The following is a 19,039-nucleotide window of genomic DNA, read 5'->3' as shown; positions in this document are numbered from 1 at the left end:
CCTTGACTTAGATCAGCCCAGAGGTTGTTTCAGGGTTCAATCTTTGAGCTAGCCGTGCCCTGACTTAGATCAGCCCAGAGGTTGTTTCAGGGTTCGATCTGTGAGTTACCCGTGCCCTGACTTAGATCAGCCCAGAGATTGTTTCAAGATTGGATAATATTTTCTGTGTGTTTATATTGTTGGATTGCAAGCATTCCCAAGAGAATTAAGAGACAAAAGCATGGCGGCCATTGTGGTGCCGTTAACGATGGATGCTAATAAGAAATATTTTGTTCAGTGGCACCAACGTTCCCCAGTGGCCGCGATGACAAAACGTGCAATCGAAGTATTTTTGTCGGTATTTTTTGTCAGACTAACTTCCTCATTTGTTTTATATTTTCATATCTTCCAGCTGTCTATCAACCCTCGGCAAGAGGAAAGTCTCCCACTGATAGTAGTCCATCTCAACCTATGATATATAGCTCTCAAATACAACAATTATACTCTCCCACGACGTCAATCTCATCAGTGACTCCAGTCACTCCAAGTACAATACACGAACATAGAGAACAATCGACTGAAAGCTTGTCTAGCGAGAAAGGAAGTTTTGACATCCCGAAGAGCTCTTTTCTCAGAGAATCAATTCGAACGACTTCCAGCTCAACATTGAGTCAGAGCAGTGCAAAGAATGATTATCTTAGCAACGGTGAGGAAGAATGTTCTCGACTACTCGTTGCTAAGGCGGAAAAACTACCACAAGACGAAGAACTAGAAGTGATAAGAATAGATAGACCTTATGCTAGTGCAGGAGCTGAACCTGGTGATATTTCTACGATTAATAAACAAGACACTGATTTATTGATGTCGTTAGCGAAGGTGTCAAACGAGGCAATTGAAAGTCCGTCTTCCAAATCTGAGATTTTCTGGGTTGCATGCTCGGATGACGAGTTAGAAGATTTCGAAGTAAGAACGATTAATTCTTCTGCAAAACCGAGGGAGTTAGAATTTGAAGGACATAACAAGGAAAATTATTTTAAGTTTTCGCTTCAAAATGCAAGATCCGAGGATGAGAAAAAATGTATTCGGGAGAAAATCGAAAAGTTGAGAGAAGTTGCCAAGAATCGAACTCGCGAGGAACGTTTTACTGCGTTGACGAGGCAGAAGGAATTAAAAAGGTGAGAAAGGTTTCATTGTGTCCCCATTTCTCAAATCATACAACAACAAAAAAAAAGAGGATAACGCTTAGCAACAGATAATTTGAAATTGAAGTGTTTTTGTTTTGTTTTGTTTTGCCTTGCTTCCTTGCTTCCCTGCTTCTTTGCTTCCTTCCTTCCTTCCTTCCTTCCTTCCTTCCTTCCTTCCTTCCTTCCTTCCTTCCTTCCTTTCCTGCTTCCTTCCTTCCCTGCTTCCCTGCTTCCTTGCTTCCTTGCTTCCTTGCTTCTTTGCTTCCTTCCTTCCTACCGTCCTTCCATTAATCCATCCATCCGTCTTCCTTCCTTCCTTCCTTCCTTCCTTCCTTCCTTCCTTCCTTCCTCTTTTTCTTTGTTATGGAGACTTTTTCTTCCCTTCCAGCCCGGCATCAATTGTCCATAGCGTGACGTCATCACTCAACGAAGTTCTAGACATGAACGTCATGGAGAAAGACATCAGGATGAGACTGGCGGACTTGCAGAAGAAATACCGTGAGAAACACAGGGAACTGGCAAGACTACAACCTAGATGTAAAGAAGGGTAAGATATGTCGCTTGAAAATCTCTTCCGTGAGGTTCGCGTACTACCACTAAGTTCAGTATTTTCAACACACAACACTCAACTCACATTTGGATTTTTATGGAGGGAGGAAAACCAGAGAACCGTGGAGAAAAACCCTCGTGGAAAGGGAGAGAACAACACAGCAAACAAACTCAACTCACATGTTGATTTTTATGGAGGGAGGAAAACCAGAGAACCTGGAGAAAAACCTTCGTGGCAAGGGAGAGAACAACACAGCAAACAAACTCAACTTACATGTTGATTTTTATGGAGGGAGGAAAACCAGAGAACTTGGAGAAAATCCCTCGTGGCAAGGAACAAAACATAAATTCCCACTAACTCTCTGCTTTAAGTTATCTTTAAATATCTCCTGTTAACTTACCTTTTTTCTCTCTCTCTCTCTCTTTAAGGAACGATGATACCAATGCTGGCAAGAACACGCCGATAAAGAGAGGTCCAGGACGGCCAAGAAAGAGAAAGTACTTTGGTGCAAGCTCACGAAGCGACAAACTAACAACACCCACCCTAACGTCTAATGGTTCGTTGGATCTCACTACTAAGAGTGGCGCGAGCTCGCCATCATCATCTTGCCCTCAGTCGCCAGGCTTCAAGTCTGTCACTAGTGAAGAAAATTCAATCGTCAAGGAGGAACCTGTGAAGAAAAAAAGAAAGAAAAGTAATACGAATAAAGTAGAAGAGAGTGTCCCTACATTGCCTTCGCCACCACAGATCGCTAGTCCTACAGATATCGAGGTTAGTAGATTTATTGCCTTGTCTTTGAATTTCGGCCAGGATTTTATTTTCTCCTTTCAAATTCACAAAAGTCAACTGTAATGTAAAGAATGTACAAGTTGGATTAAAACAATGTTTTGAAATCCCACAAACGTTTTTTTAGTTAGTAGATTCATTGTCTTCTCTTGAGTTTCGGTCAGGATTTGACTCTCCTTTCATAGCAAATCATTCACTAAAGTCAACTGTAATGTGGAGACAATGCAGGTGGAATAATACCAATATTTTGAAATGCCATCAAAATTTTTTTAAATGATATGAAGAGATGGTTATGAACGATGCAAAACCTGTATAAATAGAGACCTTTAGCATGACTTTCTTGCTAGGTAACGCAAACCTCAAGCTGTAGTTCGACGTCAAGCGTTTCGGTCAAACGTTCAACATTTAGCAAGGCGTCATAACGAAGTTGTTGCTAGAAGAGCCGCCATATTGAATTTCATTGAAGCCGAGTGTTTCTCCGCGTTTGCGGGCGTGTTTCTGGGCCTGATCCCTAGCAGTTAGCGGTAAACCTGATGCTTAAGGTCTCTAATGAGTCTGTGGTCATAAAATAAGAGTTTTATGAATTGAATGAGGAAGAAAACTATTCCAATGGAATATACCTCTACCTTGGGTATAATATTTTTCCATTTCAGACCACGTGCATGTCATTCCCTTGAGAACGAGATTCTTTGTTTGAGTTGTATCCATTTTCTTGTATCAGGCATGATGCAATGTTAAGTCTGTTTCATTGTTTTAAATTTTGTCTTAAAGTTAAAACCAACTCCAGTCAAGCCTTCCAGGAAAACACCTACCTTTACAGCCAAGAGTAAGATCCCTACAAGTACCATCATTACAACAAGCACCACGACCTCCAACATGGAGAAGCTCATTAGTGCTATATCGCCATCTAGTAAGTAGTGTTAGTAATAAAGTCATTTTAATAGACCACTTGCAGCACGTCGGAATGCAGCTCAATTTTGAGGACATAAGAATAGGTTTGCAATTCTCATGAGATTGAAATTCTTTTGTATTGTTATCCAAATTGAGCTCCTTTGACGTCACATGCAAGGATTCTATTGAAGAATTCCGATATGCGTGACCGCTTTCACAATATCGCAGGCGCAGACACGAAAATGAGCCAGTTTCGGGCAGTATTCATAAGTAACCTTTGGAAAACATAGAGTTATAGGCTATTTCTAAAACCTCTAAGAAAACTTTTTGTCATTGAGCTCTATTGATATCTCCCAATATTAAACATTTCAACATTCGTATTGCCTTTTCTAATTTTTTTCCCCTATTCGTCGTCTTTTCCAGTGTTGGATGATTCATCAAACATGGAAACAGAAAGTGAATCCAGTACAAGTGATTTAAAAACGATGCCAACAAAACCTAAACCAAAAAAGCCCAAAAAAATCATAAAAAAGGAAAAACTCCCCAGCACGGAAGACAACATAGAAAACAAAGAAAAAATGTCGCCCGACTCTGTAAAGGGCATTTGTGGTAGCCCAACTTCGATTAACATCAAAAAAGTTAGGAATCCCAAAAAGACGAAAAAGAAGGAAAAACCGTCATTAACTCCTAAAACGGTCTCAGAATTCGTCTTTCCAAATGAAAAAGTCGTCGTTGGAAAAAGTGTCATCAAACAAGAGTTTCCTAAAACGGTTGGTTTAGAGATTAACAAGCGAGAAAATAATGGAGATTCCAGCGATAATGACGAGGTATTTACTGCATGCCGCGGCGGAGGTGCGTTGGATATGCTGGCTGATTTTGCTAGTTCGGCGTGTTTTGAGAAAGAAAAGGAGTGCGAAAGAGGATCTCCGTTTGAAGGACTTGGGAAAGGTTCTAAGCGTGGACGACCAAAGAAACCTTACTCACCGACTCCTGAATCAGGTATGATGATTGTGGTTATGTCCCTATTATGGTAATAATTTGGCAATTGTTGTATAGATATATTGATGAAAACTAGAAGGAATGGAGAGTTTGATTCGGGTGTGAGGATATGAGAAAAAGAATAGAGAGAGCGAGAAGTAGAAGGAGAAAATCCAGGCGCATATTTACTAGCTACATCTACGTTCATTATTTACAACACACAACACTCAACTCACATGTTGATTTTTACGGAGGGAGGAAAACCAGAGAACCTGGAGAAAAACTCTCGTGGTAAGAGAGAGAACAACACATCAAACAAACTCAACTCACGTTGATTTTTACGGAGGGAGGAAAACCAGAGAACCTGGAGAAAAACCCTCGTGGCAAGAGAGAGAACAACACATCAAACAAACTCAACTCACATTAAAATTTGAATTTTCTTTCATAGAGACGACACCGACTCCCAAAAAGAAGAAAAAGAAAAAGAAACCATCAGCTTCAGTAAGTACTGACATAAAACACCCTTACTCTTACCTCCTTCTTTTCCTTTCTTTTCTAAGTTTTATGGGTTTTTTTTCCTTTTCCTTTCTATGTTCTATGTTTTTGAACCCGACAATGATTTTGGAATTGAGTTTATTAATGAGTTCTCATTTCACAGAGCGCAAAGTCCTCCAAGAAAAGCAGCCCAACATCCGAAGAAAAAGAAAACGATTTCACAAACCGTGAAGTCGAGCAGCAATCCCCCACACAGATCCCGCAAGAAAAAACAGAACTCAAAGAACAACCAAAACCAGAGGTACTGGAAGAACAGATTGAAAAAGTCCCCGAGCTTCGTGAGGAACCAGAAGCAGAAGAATCCGAGGCTGTGCCGGAAACAGAATCGGTGGCTTCACCCGAACCAATCAAGGAAAAACGACGCAAATCGCGATCAAGTTCGGGCAAAGAATTGGACGAGAGTAAATCACCTTTTGCTCTGTTTGACTGGCAGCCCCGACGAAGTGAGCGTATTTTTATCAATAGTAGTGTTACTCCTAGTAATGCAGATTTGAGTCCCTTGTCTAGTCCTACTGTGAAGTCAAGTGAGTTTGGGTGGCCGAAGAAGACTAAGAGATTATCCAAGGGAAAGAAGGTTGGTACTATGTTTGAATCATTTGGTTTTCTTGTAGTTTTTTTTTGGGGGGGGGGGGGGGCTTGCTTGCTTGCTTGCTTGCTTGCTTGCTTGCTTGCTTGCTTGCTTGGCTTGCTTGCTTGCTTGCTTGCTTGCTTGCTTGCTTGCTTGCTTGCTTGCTTGCTTGCTTGCTTGCTTGCTTGCTTGCTTGCTTGCTTGCTTGCTTGCTTGCTTGCTTGCTTGCTTGCTTGCTTGCTTGCTTGCTTGCTTGCTTGCTTGCTTGCTTGCTTGCTTGCTTGCTTGCTTGGTTGCTTGCTTGCTTGCTTGCTTGCTTGCTTGCTTGCTTGCTTGCTTGCTTGCTTGCTTGCTTGCTTGCTTGCTTTCTTGCTTGCTTGCTTTCTTGCTTCCTTGCTTGCTTCCTTGCTTCCTTGCTTCCTTGCTTCCTTGCTTCCTTGCTTCCTTGCTTCCTTGCTTCCTTGCTTCCTTGCTTCCTTGCTTCCTTGCTTCCTTGCTTCCTTGCTTCCTTGCTTCCTTTTTGTTTTCATTGACAATCTTTCAATCTTTCCTGCTTTTGTTAGTCGTCCAAGACAGACTCAGTGAGTGACGTAGAAGCAACTGAAGACGAAGCTCCGCCAACATCTTCCAAAACTACCACCAAACAAAAGAAGAAAAAGAGCCCTGCTAAAGGCAAGAAAAGACGATCTTCGTCCGTCACGGATCCTGACTTTGTTCTGAAAACGCCAAAGCGCAAAGCAGCCAAACGTGATGTAAGTAAAACAATGGCGTCATGTTTTCCCATTTCAAACCACGTGTCATTCCCTAGAGTATCATTTCTTTGTGGTGTAATGTTTTCCCATTTCACACCACGTGTCATTCCCTAGAGTATCATTTCTTTGTCTAACGATTGCGCATAAGAAGCCACATAAATAAGGATAAAATTCAAATAATGAAAAAAATTTCTGAAGAAATTGACACGTGGTATGAAATGGGAAAACTCTATCTATATGCTAAAATAATATTCATCGCCATCATCATCATCATTTTCGTCATGATATTCATAATGAATAACAAACGAATTTGAAAATGGTCTATGTTTTCTAGCGGAGCTATGAAGAAGCCGACGACGATGACGATGAAGACATGGCCGACGAGGAAGAAGATCATGATGATTATCAAGATGACACAGACACTGAACAGACAAAGAAAGAAAACCAAGATGAAATGTTAGAGGAAGACAGTCAATCTAACAAACCTGAAAAGGAACTGATTGATACGAAAGATTTTGAAATGAAGGATGAAAAAGTTGAGAATACAACAGCGGTGGAAAAGTCAAGCGATGGAGCTATCAAAGATAATAATATCACAGCTGGATGCAAGGAAAGTGTTAGTGAGACACATGCCATTGGTAAGGAAGCAAAGCAAGAGGAAAACACGGGTCTTGAAAATACCAAAAAGGACTCGCGAAAAGACATGACAAAAGAAGAGGTTTCTGTGAAGAAGGACAAAGAAGAAAGGCCGGTAGATGCAAAGGAAAGTAAGAAAAAAGTAGAAAGGATGCAAGATGACAAAGAAACGTGGTTGAAGAGAGAGAAGGAAAGCAAAAAGGGTCAGGAAACGACTTCTGGTGCAGAAAAGAATGAGAAATTACATCGTGAAGAGGAATCTACGACAAAGGTAAGATAAATATTGCCATGATATTGTCATTTTCAAGTGTCCCTCACGCAAGAATTGCCGCTTGAGTCTTTGTACAATCGCGTGCCGGCGCCCATAAAGCAGCTTGGACTGCTTGTGGTTAGATGGCAGAACCATAAGATCCCTTTGCTCTTGAAAATTGAATTCTTTCTCATGTAAAACGATTGTATTGTTCCTTCCATCTAACATTGCTGCCGTCACGTGATGGTGCAAAGGCTCTATTGACGATAAGTATGAATAAACAGGGTTTTTGTGTTACAGAGTTCCACGGAAGATCAGAGTAGCTCAGACGAACTAGATTTGATTTCTCGAGTAAAGAATGAGTTGCCACCAGGTTAGTTTTGTTGAAAAAAGTTGAAAGATGTGTCGAGTACTTGATATCATTACCATCATCAACATCATCATATGCATCATCATCTTGGTTATCATTTACATTGTTATGCATTATATATCATATCACCATCATCATCCATCACCATCATCAACGTCTCCATCATCATAATCTCCATCATCATCATCACCATCATCACCTCCATCATCATCATCACCATCATCATCATCATCTCCATCATCATCATCACCATCATCATCATCATCTCCATCATCACCATCATCATCATCACCATCATCATCATCACCATCATCATCATCCATCACCATCATCAACGTCTCCATCATCATCATCTCCATCATCATCATCACCATCATCATCATCATCTCCATCATCACCATCATCATCATCACCATCATCATCATCACCTTCATCATCATCACCATCATCATCATCATCTCCATCATCATCATCACCATCATCATCTCCATCATCATCATCACCATCATCATCATCATCTCCATCATCATCATCACCATCATCATCATCATCTCCACCATTACCATAAACTTTATCTTTGTCGCCATCTTGATTATCAACATATAACCAAATTCATGATCGTCTTAACCACCATAGCTACCATCCGATCATTTCAATGCCATCATCATTGTCTGTCCTATCTGTTTTCAATGGAATGTATTTAAGTACAATGTAGGTAGTGTCCTCATTTCTCTCATCTATTAAATGTTCTCAGAGCCAGTAATCTCATTCACCAAAGAAGAACTGAAAGAAAATGCCAAGATGTTGCTTCCAGTGGATCGAGTTTTTTACCGTGGTCGTATCGCTTTCTACCAAGATCCTGATCTGTGAGTAATACAAGCCATGCAAGTCATTAGTGTGCTGTGCTGCACTGTGTTGTGCGGTGCTGTGACGGCTCTGCTCTGCTCTGCTCTGCTCTGCTCTGCTCTGCTCTGCTCTGCTCTGCTCTGCTCTGCTCTGCTCTGCTCTGCTCTGCTCTGCTCTGCTCTGCTCTGCTCTGCTCTGCTCTGCTCTGCTCTGCTCTGCTCTGCTCTGCTCTGCTCTGCTCTGCTCTGCTCTGCTCTGCTCTACTGTGTCGTGCTGTGCCTTGCTGCGTCGTGCTGTGCTGTGTCGTGCTGTACCTTGATGCACTGTGCCGTACTGTATATTGCTATGGTGTGGTGTGGTATGTCATGCCGTGCAACGTGTATTTAACTGGATTATTTTTTCCCATAGATACGGTATTGTTTTGCCCGGGGAAAGAGGAAGAAGGCCTCATTTACGCTCAACAGAACAGCTTCTGTCTCAGGCGGTAAGTGAAATGAACTGGCATCTGGCATCATTTTGTTTGTTAGTGTGTCCTATTTCCCAAGTCTACCGGTTTGACTCTCTGTCAGTCTGTCTGTCTTTTTGTGGGTTGGTCGGTCGGTCTGTCTGTCTGCATGTCTGGTTGTTTTTTCTTTTTCTTGTATGTCGGTACCGTGTTCTATCTGTCGGTCTTCAAAACTGTAAAATCTTCATGTCCCACACTAATTTTGTAATTTTGTGACCTATATATTCACTTCAGGTTAAAGATGTCATCCCTCCTGCAATAGAGTATCTGCCAGTAGGTACCCGAGTCTGCGCTCACTGGAGCCCACAGTACCGATGTTTCTACCCAGGCAGTGTCATAGACAGTAAGTTACTTCAACACTATAGAGGCTTTGCACCATCACGTGATGCCAGCCATGACAGGAGGCACAACAATAGTCTTTTCCCCTGGGAAACTGAATCCTTTCTAATGTAAATCAGATTAGACCAGAATCAATTGTTCCTGCCTCCTGTCATGGCTGCCATCACGTGATGGTGCAAAGCCTCTATACGAAACCATGCTGTGATCGTGGTCGCGGATCCATGAATTTAATTTGCCAGCTGAATTGAAATAGCGACGTAGAAATGAAGTCACTGAAAAACTGAAGTCTCATGAAGCCTGCAAAAATGTTTAACACAATGCCCGGCATTGTATTACAGCCATTCTCAATCACACGCGCCCTCTAACGATTGTTTTTGTCGCGACGAAGTAGATGTTTGTGGACGTCAATCAAAGCGTTTCCATGACATTCTATAGGCACGTGCCCTTATAGCTTCGTGTTTTCCGACAATGTCATGGAAACGCCTTGTGATTGACGTCCACCAAAACCTTCTTCGTCGCGACAGAAAAAATCACAAGAGGGCGCTTGTGATTGAGAATGGCTGTAATGATATGAAACTCAATAGTTACCGTTATCAACCTCTTATATTAGCAACTGGTTTTGGTTTTCTCATTCGGTTGCCTGGAAATCCATAATTTCAAGAGAAAAAGTGACACGTCAGTTTGGCAAATGTTCTTGTTTCCGATTGGCTAATTTTTTTCTCCTATCAGCTGGTGATAGTTGGAAGTTTTTTAACAACTTCTTTTGATACCTGATCAATTTCTTTCAGCTCCTCCCGATGAAAAGTCTGAAGTTAGCAAACTCTGGGTAGAGTTTGATGATGGTGACAGTGGTATTTTCCCTCTCTCAGACCTTCGAAAGATTAAAACTAAGTACCCTGTACAAGTAGAAGGTAGGATTTTATTGCCTTTTCGATTGGTATTCTCCCAATCCTTAGCTTGGGCCTTGCGTGACCCTTGTCTCGTCTTTTTTCTTTTTTTTTTTTTTTTTCAAACCTTAGCTTGAGCCTTATGTGGTCTTTATTTCATTTCATTTCATTTTATTTTTTATTTTATTTTATTCTATTTTATTTTTTATTTTATCTTTTTTTTAAATCTTAATGTGTCATTCTCTTGAGAATAAGATTCCTTGTTTAAATTTTGTCCATATTCTTGGTCTTCTTATGCGCGCTCGTTGAACAAAGATATAATACTCTAGTGAATATCATATGGTTTCAAATGTAAAAACATTTGTTCGTTCTTTCGTTCGTTCTTCGTTTGTTTGTTTGTTTGTTTGTTTGTTTGTTTGTCTGTTCGTTTGTTCGTTTGTTCGTTCGGTCTTCGTTTGATTGTTTGTTTGTTTGTTTGTTTGTTTGTCTGTTTGTTCTTTTGTTTGTTTGTTTATTTATTCATTATTTTGTATTCTTAGACGTTGAATCCGATGTAGTGGTTCCCGAACGACGTCCACGTTCCTCATCCCGAGCAACATCACCATCATCAACACGACGATCCAGAGAACACTACGCCTCCCTCAAAAACAAGGACGATGATACATCAGGCTGGGAGAGCTCTGAAGACGCTCCAATCAAAAAATCAAAAGGTCGGGGCAAACGTCGAGTACGGCTAAGGACAAGAGACCGAACATTGAGCGAAGAAGCGACTGATTCCGACGCGCCACGAGGTAGTCGGGATAGTGACTTTGAGGACAATGTTGAGACTTCAAAGCGCGGAAACAGATCAAAAGGTGATAATGTTAAAGAATATGAAACAGAGGCAAAACCTTCTCAAGTCAAAGGTACCAAACGAGAAAGACGAAGGATAAAAATTAGAGACGACATAAGCTTGTCTTCTCAAGAGAAATCCAAAGACAATACTAAGAATTCTGAAACTTCTGAAAACGCTAAAAGAGACTTAAAAAGTGAAAAATTCGGGAGTAAAGACAGAGATAGGTCAAAATCAAGTTTAAATGTTCAAAAACATCAAGACGACGATAGTGATGCTTGTGACGATATGGAAAGCACACAAGAAGCGGGGACCAGTAGATCTAGGTCGAGATCTTCAAGGTTATCTGAACTTGATTTGAGGAAGAGATCGTTGACACTGAGTTTAAATACTACGTCGTCTTCACGATTAGGGAATTTGGATCGCGATAGTCCGATGCAGGATTCTACTTCACAGGATGAAGACAGTGGGTCGTGTAGTGAGGTCTTTGAAGAAAGTCCACAGACAGAAAATAAAGCATTTCAGGTTCGTTAATACTCCAGTTAAGCCCCGTTTACACTGGCGATTTTTGTGGCAATTTTCGGAAATATGAAATCTTTTGTCTCATCCTTCAAAAGAGACATTCGTCTAGGAAAATCTTAGTATCCTGAATAAAACTTTACAAGTAAATTCTTTGCCATTATTTTTTATGGACAAAATCGCAAAAAAATCGCAGCAAAAATCGCAGCAAAAATCGCTAGTGTAAACGGGGCTTTACGAAACACTTAATTTGAAACACGAACATTTTCTATTCAGCCACATTTTCAGGCTATGTTGGTTGATGATGAGTAGGCAAGGACCTAAACATAGTAGAGCGTTTAAGTGTGACGTCAATCGTACACTAAAAACGACTGCCGGGTTCAAATCGCTAAGCAAACCTACAAATATTTTTTTAAATTAACGGCATTCGTCGTGCAAGGTTCAAATTGTTTCAGTTTGAGGTTAAATCACTTAGGACATTTTACACTCAATTTTAACTGTTCTGTCATCAAATTGGACCCGGAAATACGTCACAACTTAAAGGTTATGTGGAATCCCACATAATAGACATCAGCCAATATTGTAGATTGTATTTCGCTAAAAAAATTGTTTTACGTGGCTAGCACCAGGAGAGCATCAATAAGAGAGAGAAACCTCTCCATGTAACTCCTCTCCATGTGACTTTTTTAGTAACCGGATGCAGTTTAAATTTCGCCTCCAGTGCGTCATCAACTTGCGCGCGTGCGCTCGTTTCGTTTTCAATGACCAAAACCTGGATCAAAACAATAAACGGAAAAAGCGAACGCGCGCAAGTCAATGACGCACGGGAGTGGGGTAAGGCGAAATTTAAACTGCACCCGGTTACTAAAAATAGCCCAACCGGAAATTTATATGACGCGCGCGCCATTAAGAAGTTTCCCTCTCTTATTTATCTTATTTATTTATAGTTTAATCTTTAATTTTTTGCGCACAGGAATTTGTCTTTATTTTATTTTTTTATATTTTTCGAATTGTTAGCCTCGTCTTGGGAAGAGAAGACGATCGCAGCTTGGCAAACTACGACAAGGCAAATCACAAGGTATGTGAGCGATGCTGGAACTGTCCTCGATACCTTCCAAGCTCCTCTTCATGCCCCTGTTACAAGGCGCTACTTTGTTGTTGTTTTTTTCTCGGTTCATTGGCTATCAAAATCTGTCACGTGATAGGTTATTTATGTAATATTTCAAAGCCTCCAAATCGGACTGGACGGGATTTCAAGTCCTTGCAATAAGCCTGAAGCGAGATGACGTTTTACCCCCGACTCTATACCATAATAGTTTATAAAATTCTTTCATATTAAAATTTTTGATTCCTTAGAGAATACAGGAACAATAGTCATAACTAAAGAACAAAAGCAGTGTAAAAAGGATTATGGTCTAGAGACGGGGATAAAACGTCATCTCGCTTCAGGCTTATTGCAAGGACTTGAAATCCCGTTCAGTTCGATTTGGAGGCTTTGAAATGACTTCTCATACTCATTAATTATTCGGGAGGTTATTTGTTTAGGATTGAAAGACTTAAGGGACAGGTGTGTTCCTGAACTGAATTAGTTTTGATCCATTCCAAGAACTAGAACAAAATTAATTCAGTCCTTTCACAGGACTTTACCAGGTTTCAAGTAACATCATTTGACCCAAAAAATAGCCCATTGATTGGCTGGCTTCCTCATGAATTATTCATGCGTATGAGATGTATCACGTGAACAAGTTTCACTTTTTAGTTCCTAATGTTATCAATGGCAACTGTCACGACAGAGCGTGAGAATAATCGCTTGTTTCTGAACAATTTTGTTTTTCTTGTCTTGGCTTGCGCTTGTCTTTATTAGCCATTCCAAACTTGAGTAAAAGCCTGGATCGAGTTGTCATTGCAGTGCATTGTTGGCCTGTTCTATGGGACAAAGTAGAAGCCATTTTGAAAATATATCCCCTTAAACAGCCCCCACAATGCACTACGATGACAAACGAATCTAGTTTTTTTCTCAACCTCGGATTGCGCCGGCTTGTCTCGCTAGCAGGAACCAGGCCTAACAGGTTCTTAGGTGTTCTACACGATGTGCTATGTTAAATTCAAACGAAAATATTTTTTGTTGTCTCATCAGGTGAGCTCTGGCAATGGTCCGGAAAGAATTTCCAAAACAAGAGAAAAGGAAAAGGAAGAAAGGTTTTCTACAAAACTATTGTCAGAGGAGACGAGACTATCTCGGTGAGTTTAGCTTTTTAGGAGCATAATTTTTTTCCAAACGATTAATGGGAACGACAGTGGAGGAAAGAGAGAAAGAGAGGAGTTGACAAAATTATCGTATGCGTCACAAGCGGCATCATAAAATGCATTTAGCATCCCAAATATCCAAAACGTTTAACCTTTCGTCTCTCTAGACATTCACAAAGCCATGTTATTCATCACCCTATTCTAATAATATATAATTCATTTATATTATACTAATATTAATCATCTTTTAGGTTGGACACTGCAGTTTTTGTCTCAGTCTAATAATCTATAGTTTATTAATATTATACTAATATTAATCACCTTGTAGGGTGAAGACTGTATTATTCGCCCCATTCTAATAATCAATAGTTTATTAATATTTATATTAATATTATATTAATATTATTCACCTTGTAGGTTGATGACTGTGCGTTTTCACACCAGTCTAATAATTTATAGTTTATTAATATTATACTAATATTATTCACCTTGTAGATTGGACACTGCGGTGTTTTCCCCAGTCTAATAATCTATAGTTTATTAATATTATACTAATATTAATCACCTTGTCATAGGTTGGTGACTGTTCGGTTTTCATCAAAATCTAATAATCTATAGTTTATTAATATTATACTAATATTAATCATCTTGTCATAGGTTGGTGACTGTGCGGTTTTCATCCCAATCTAATAATCTATAGTTTATTAATATTATACTAATATTAATCACCTTGTCATAGGTTGGTGACTGTGCGGTTTTCACATCTAATCCTTCCAAGTCCAATAATCTACCGTACGTGGGCATGATAGAGAATATGTGGGAGGGATGTAGCGGTAACATGGTTGTTAAAGTAAAATGGTTTTACCACCCGGAAGAAACCAAGGCTGGAAGAAGGCCTTCAGATACAAAGGTAGTTTTGTGTTTTAAGCTCTGCCTTGTTTTATGCGTCGTGTCTTCGTACGTTACCGTATTGTCGTAAAGTCTTTTGGACTGCTACAGTTGTTTCGGGAAAAAAACCCAGCTGATCTGAAATAGTGACGAAGAAATGACGTCGCTGCAAAACTGAGGTTTCGTGAAGCCTGTAAAAATAGCCCCTTTGCAACTCAGTAATAAGTCACTGAGAACAAATGAATGAACATTTTGATTCCCAAGGGTGAAATTTACTGGAGAGCAAACAAACTTTCTACAACCTGTTTCGAGTAATCGTAATAAAACTGCTTTCGTAATATACTGGTTACACATCGTTTCATCCAGTTCTTTACAAGTAGCTAAAAAGAATCACCGATTTAAAAAAGAAATGCTCCGTTAACTGCAAAGGGCCTATTGACAAGGGGGGGAAAACATGCCCATATTGTAAAAAGTTATAATGTTACTGTTATCAGCCTCTATTAGCAAATTTTCTCTATTCTGATTGGCTAACATTTGCTCTCAGATCAGCTGGAAGTTGGTGATGGTTTTGTTGCATGCTGTGTGTTGCATACTAAGCTTGAAATGTTAAAGCATGAGAATCTTCGATTGTCTTTACGTAACGGAGAAAAGGCGTCAACGTTTTGAGCATAAGCGTATTGTTTTTCTATCATAGACCACGTGTCATTCCCTTCAGTATCATTTCTTTGTTTAACGGTTGCGCATGAGAAGACACATGAATATGGATGCAACTCAAGCAAAGAATCTTATTCTCAAGAGATTGACACGTGGTCTGAAATGGGAAAGCATTACATCGTGGCTCAAGTTGATAATGGATCTATAGAGGTTTTGCACGTGACGGCAGCCATGTTAGATGGCAGGAACAATACAATATTTTTACATAAGAAAGAATGTAATTCCCGAGAGCAGGGATTGATCGTTCTGCCATCTAACCACAGGCAGTCCAAGCTGTATTATGGGCACTGGCACGTGATGGTGCAAAACCTCTATTCTTTAAAAAAGTTTGAAAGATTGAATAACAAGCATAAAAATGTACTAAGTTTATCAATTTTTTCCCCAGAATTCTCTTTACCGATCGACCCACGTCGACGAAAATGAGGTCCAAACGATTTCTCACAAATGTGAGGTCGTTTCTCCAGAAGAGCTCAAACGGCGCTCCCATCCACACGAGACGATAGGAACACGGAGCTCTACAAATGATCGCACTGAACGATTATTCTGTTGCGTAGGGACTTATGATCCAAGTACTGAGAAGATTGAAAATGTATGACAAATGGTCTTTATATGGCATATCACTCCACAGGAAACCCACATATCGAATAACGTCACATGCGGCACGTGACCCTATTACACAGGCAATCCAGTATGATATTTGGAGCAAGGTTGCTTTAGCTTTGCGTTTTGCAAGGTTTCTTTGAGTATAAAGTACTATCGCGCAACGTGGGGGGTTTTTTTCGCTTTTTGTTGCCGACATATTTCTTGCTTTGCTTTTTTCAACATCTTCGTATAATTCTTCCCAAACGTTGTAAATAGCAAATATTACCATCTATCTTATGTTCTTACGCTCCAAAATCATCTAAGTTTGTGGGGAAAATACCCAAACCCACCGTTCCTAGTTGTCAGCGGTTTGCTTAAAAACGCATGCGCTGTTCCCGTTTTAGTCCTTAGTGTTAATGCGAAAAAACACGTTAAATTCTTCAGAATGCACAAGTTTTATAAATATTCTTTGTGACGTTTGGGGCATCAGCTTTTGTCTGTAAGTTCGTATATCTTTGTGAAACAACTTCTTGCTTGACTACTAAAGTCCTGGGCCCGGTTGCATAAAGCTCTCTTAAGATAAGAGCATCCGTAAGTGTTGTTCCAAAACAATAGGCCATTGTACTAAGACAATACTTACGAGTGTTTTTAAGCTTTTTTATCTTAAGAGAGCTTTATGCACCTGTGCCCTGGATTAGTAGTTTCCCAGTTTAACAACACGATTAAAGGAAAAACTGGGTCGAGTTGGCGTTGTGCATTGTGGGACTGTAGAGGAGATATTTCCAAGATGGCGTCTATTTCGTCCCCTAAAACATCCGAACAATGCACTACTCGACCAAGTTTTTTCCTCAATCTTGAAGTGGCTATTACCTACTAAACTCCGATGCGCATTAGAAAAGCTATTTTTATAACAAATTTAAGTGTTTATACTATATATAAGTATACATACATATCTGTATAAAAAACAGTTGTTTTATATATATAAGTGTGTATATAAACATCCAATATATAAATACTATATATATATATATATGATCGATATCCACAAGCGACCTTATTTGTGTATATAAAGTTTGGAATATAACTAACAGCATACGTAACGAACTTGTTTAACAATAGAGAGTATCTTAACAAAGTTTAGTTTTTAGAATTGAAATGGAAATAAAGTTTTTAATTTTGTCTTTTTTCTTTGTGTATTTTCTTTCGGTTGCGAACAGAAACGTGTTACATACACTATTGCCTGGTATCAATCACGTGACTTTTTGGAGTCGACTGGGGGGCAAACAAGCGGTTGAGTGAGGGGCAACTAGCGGATGCTAAGTCAAAACATATCAAAATAAGTCCTCAAACTATTGTATTTGACTATTTCTACGACATGAAACCAGAAAACAAGAGACCAAAAGCGATCTAACAGCATTTCGTGCGCGCGGATGGAGTCAGCCCTATTAGTGCAGTTTTCGTATGATTGTAAAAAATTCACGGCACGAACACGGCCATGACACGGCAAGGGATACGCCAGTCCAATCACATTGCACGAGAATTTACCCTCCATCCAATCAAATACCCGGAACATGGCATAAACACGGCGCGGACACGGTCACGCCAAATTAAATAAAATTAAATCAGACAATTAAAATTCTAGAAAACATCACGGTCACGGCACGGCACTGAGCTTTTCACAGTCATACGAAAACTGCTCTATCCACTCACTAATAAAGCACAGTTTTCGAACGCGCGCGCGCGTACTATTCTAACTATATAATAATTAACAAATAAGGAGCTTTGTTGACATACTTCAATTTTAATATTAGCAACTCATCTTCTAAAAGAGTTTTTGGAATAGATTAAAAAGCGTATTGATAAAGTTTAGATGTTATTTAATAATAATAATAATAATAATAATAATAAAGGTTTAATCAATAGAATCCACGAGGTGGCTCTTCCCCTATTGATAAAACTATCTAATTTACAATAACATACACACAAGATAAATTTACGATAAACTATGAAGCTATAAAATAAATTAGACATAATAAGAAATAAGATTGACATAATTACTATTGGATTATTCTAAGCTAGACAATTATTATACATAAATAAAAAGGACAAAAACTGAAGATACTGGGGCTACGCCCACCGCCCCCAAGCAACCACCCCAGGTCGAGATATTCGGGGCAACAGACAAAGAGAAAACTGTCCCAAATGCCACGACCCAATAATTGCCCAGGGTACAGCAGCGCAGCACCAATATCCATCAATCAGGTGAAAGATAAATTAATTAATAAAAATCAAGTAATGTCATATCGCTTCTTTAGCTCTGCTTTCACTTTAGAATAAAATAAACTAGAACTAGAAATGTCTTTTATATTATTTGGCAAATTATTTATCTCTCTAAGCGACACAAATCGACTAACGAGTGTGCGCATGCGCTAGTTATATTCACCTGTAGGTTAGTATAGCAGCATAAGACGTTAATTGTGACCAATGAGCGCGCCGGATTTATGATATTCACTTAAAAATACTAATAATAGGTTGTTTTCTGTTTGTTTTTTTTTTTTTTTCAAAATAGACCTTCCTAGAGTATCACTTCTTTGTTTAACGGTTGCTCACAACCGAAGACACATGAATTTGGATACAACTCAAACAAAGAATCTTATTCTTAAAAGAATGACAAGTATCTGGAATGCGAAAACATTTCGCCAAAAGCAAAGAGTTCTACTCTCAATGATTTTGTTGTGTTTTAATTTCCTAATTTTGTAAAAAAAAAAAAAAAAAAAAAAAAGATTTTGTAAAGATCAGTCTAATTACGCCAAATTGATTATTTATCTAAGTCTGTTCACTATTTATCTATATTCTTACTAAATAATCAAAACGTTTGCAAGCAAAATGACTAAAAGTTGTGTTGGATTGTATTTTTTGTTAAACATCCTCAAATATTTGTATTTTTATTATTATAACCGGTTTTGTGGCAATTTTCGAAAATATGAAATCTTTTGTCTCATCCTTCAAAAGAGACATTCGTCTAGGGAAATCTTGGTATCCTGAAAAAAACTTTACAAGTAAATTCTTTACCATTATTTATTATGGAAAAAATCGCAAAAACATCGCAGCAAAATTCGCTGCATAAATCGCTAGTGTAAACGGGGCTGTACAACCGGGCCTAGTTTCGCATCTGATGCAT

General features: G+C 39.2%; 1 protein-coding gene across 4 annotated transcripts in view; it reads left to right on the top strand.

Moving 5' to 3' along the window:
* Positions 1-17,037, top strand: part of LOC116301676 (uncharacterized) — a 33,611-nt gene extending 16,574 nt beyond the window's left edge. For 2 of the 4 annotated variants that reach the window (XM_089038939.1, XM_089038933.1), the window contains exons 8-26: positions 392-1,154; positions 1,552-1,710; positions 2,142-2,484; positions 3,271-3,409; positions 3,814-4,389; positions 4,817-4,869; positions 5,027-5,497; positions 6,055-6,243; positions 6,578-7,150; positions 7,430-7,502; positions 8,254-8,365; positions 8,754-8,829; positions 9,085-9,193; positions 9,978-10,100; positions 10,616-11,433; positions 12,445-12,505; positions 13,565-13,668; positions 14,414-14,584; positions 15,662-17,037. In XM_089038939.1, the coding sequence (XP_088895065.1) occupies positions 392-1,154; positions 1,552-1,710; positions 2,142-2,484; positions 3,271-3,409; positions 3,814-4,389; positions 4,817-4,869; positions 5,027-5,497; positions 6,055-6,243; positions 6,578-7,150; positions 7,430-7,502; positions 8,254-8,365; positions 8,754-8,829; positions 9,085-9,193; positions 9,978-10,100; positions 10,616-11,433; positions 12,445-12,505; positions 13,565-13,668; positions 14,414-14,584; positions 15,662-15,871 (5,123 nt within the window). In that variant the 3' untranslated portion in view covers positions 15,872-17,037. Of the gene's footprint in view, positions 1-391; positions 1,155-1,551; positions 1,711-2,141; positions 2,485-3,270; positions 3,410-3,813; positions 4,390-4,816; positions 4,870-5,026; positions 5,498-6,054; positions 6,244-6,577; positions 7,151-7,429; positions 7,503-8,253; positions 8,366-8,753; positions 8,830-9,084; positions 9,194-9,977; positions 10,101-10,615; positions 11,434-12,444; positions 12,506-13,564; positions 13,669-14,331; positions 14,380-14,413; positions 14,585-15,661 lie in introns of those variants that run through there. The other 2 variants (XM_089038943.1, XM_089038949.1) reach the window with 2 other exon arrangements.
* Positions 17,038-19,039: the final 2,002 nt, after the last annotated feature.

This window comes from Actinia tenebrosa, unplaced genomic scaffold (assembly GCF_029948245.1).
Source record: "Actinia tenebrosa isolate PJP-AT-01 unplaced genomic scaffold, QUT_ActTen_1.0 PGA_scaffold0__85_contigs__length_37466705, whole genome shotgun sequence".
In the NCBI taxonomy this organism is placed as follows: Eukaryota; Metazoa; Cnidaria; class Anthozoa; order Actiniaria; family Actiniidae; genus Actinia; species Actinia tenebrosa.
This window is presented reverse-complemented; position numbering and strand designations above follow the sequence as displayed.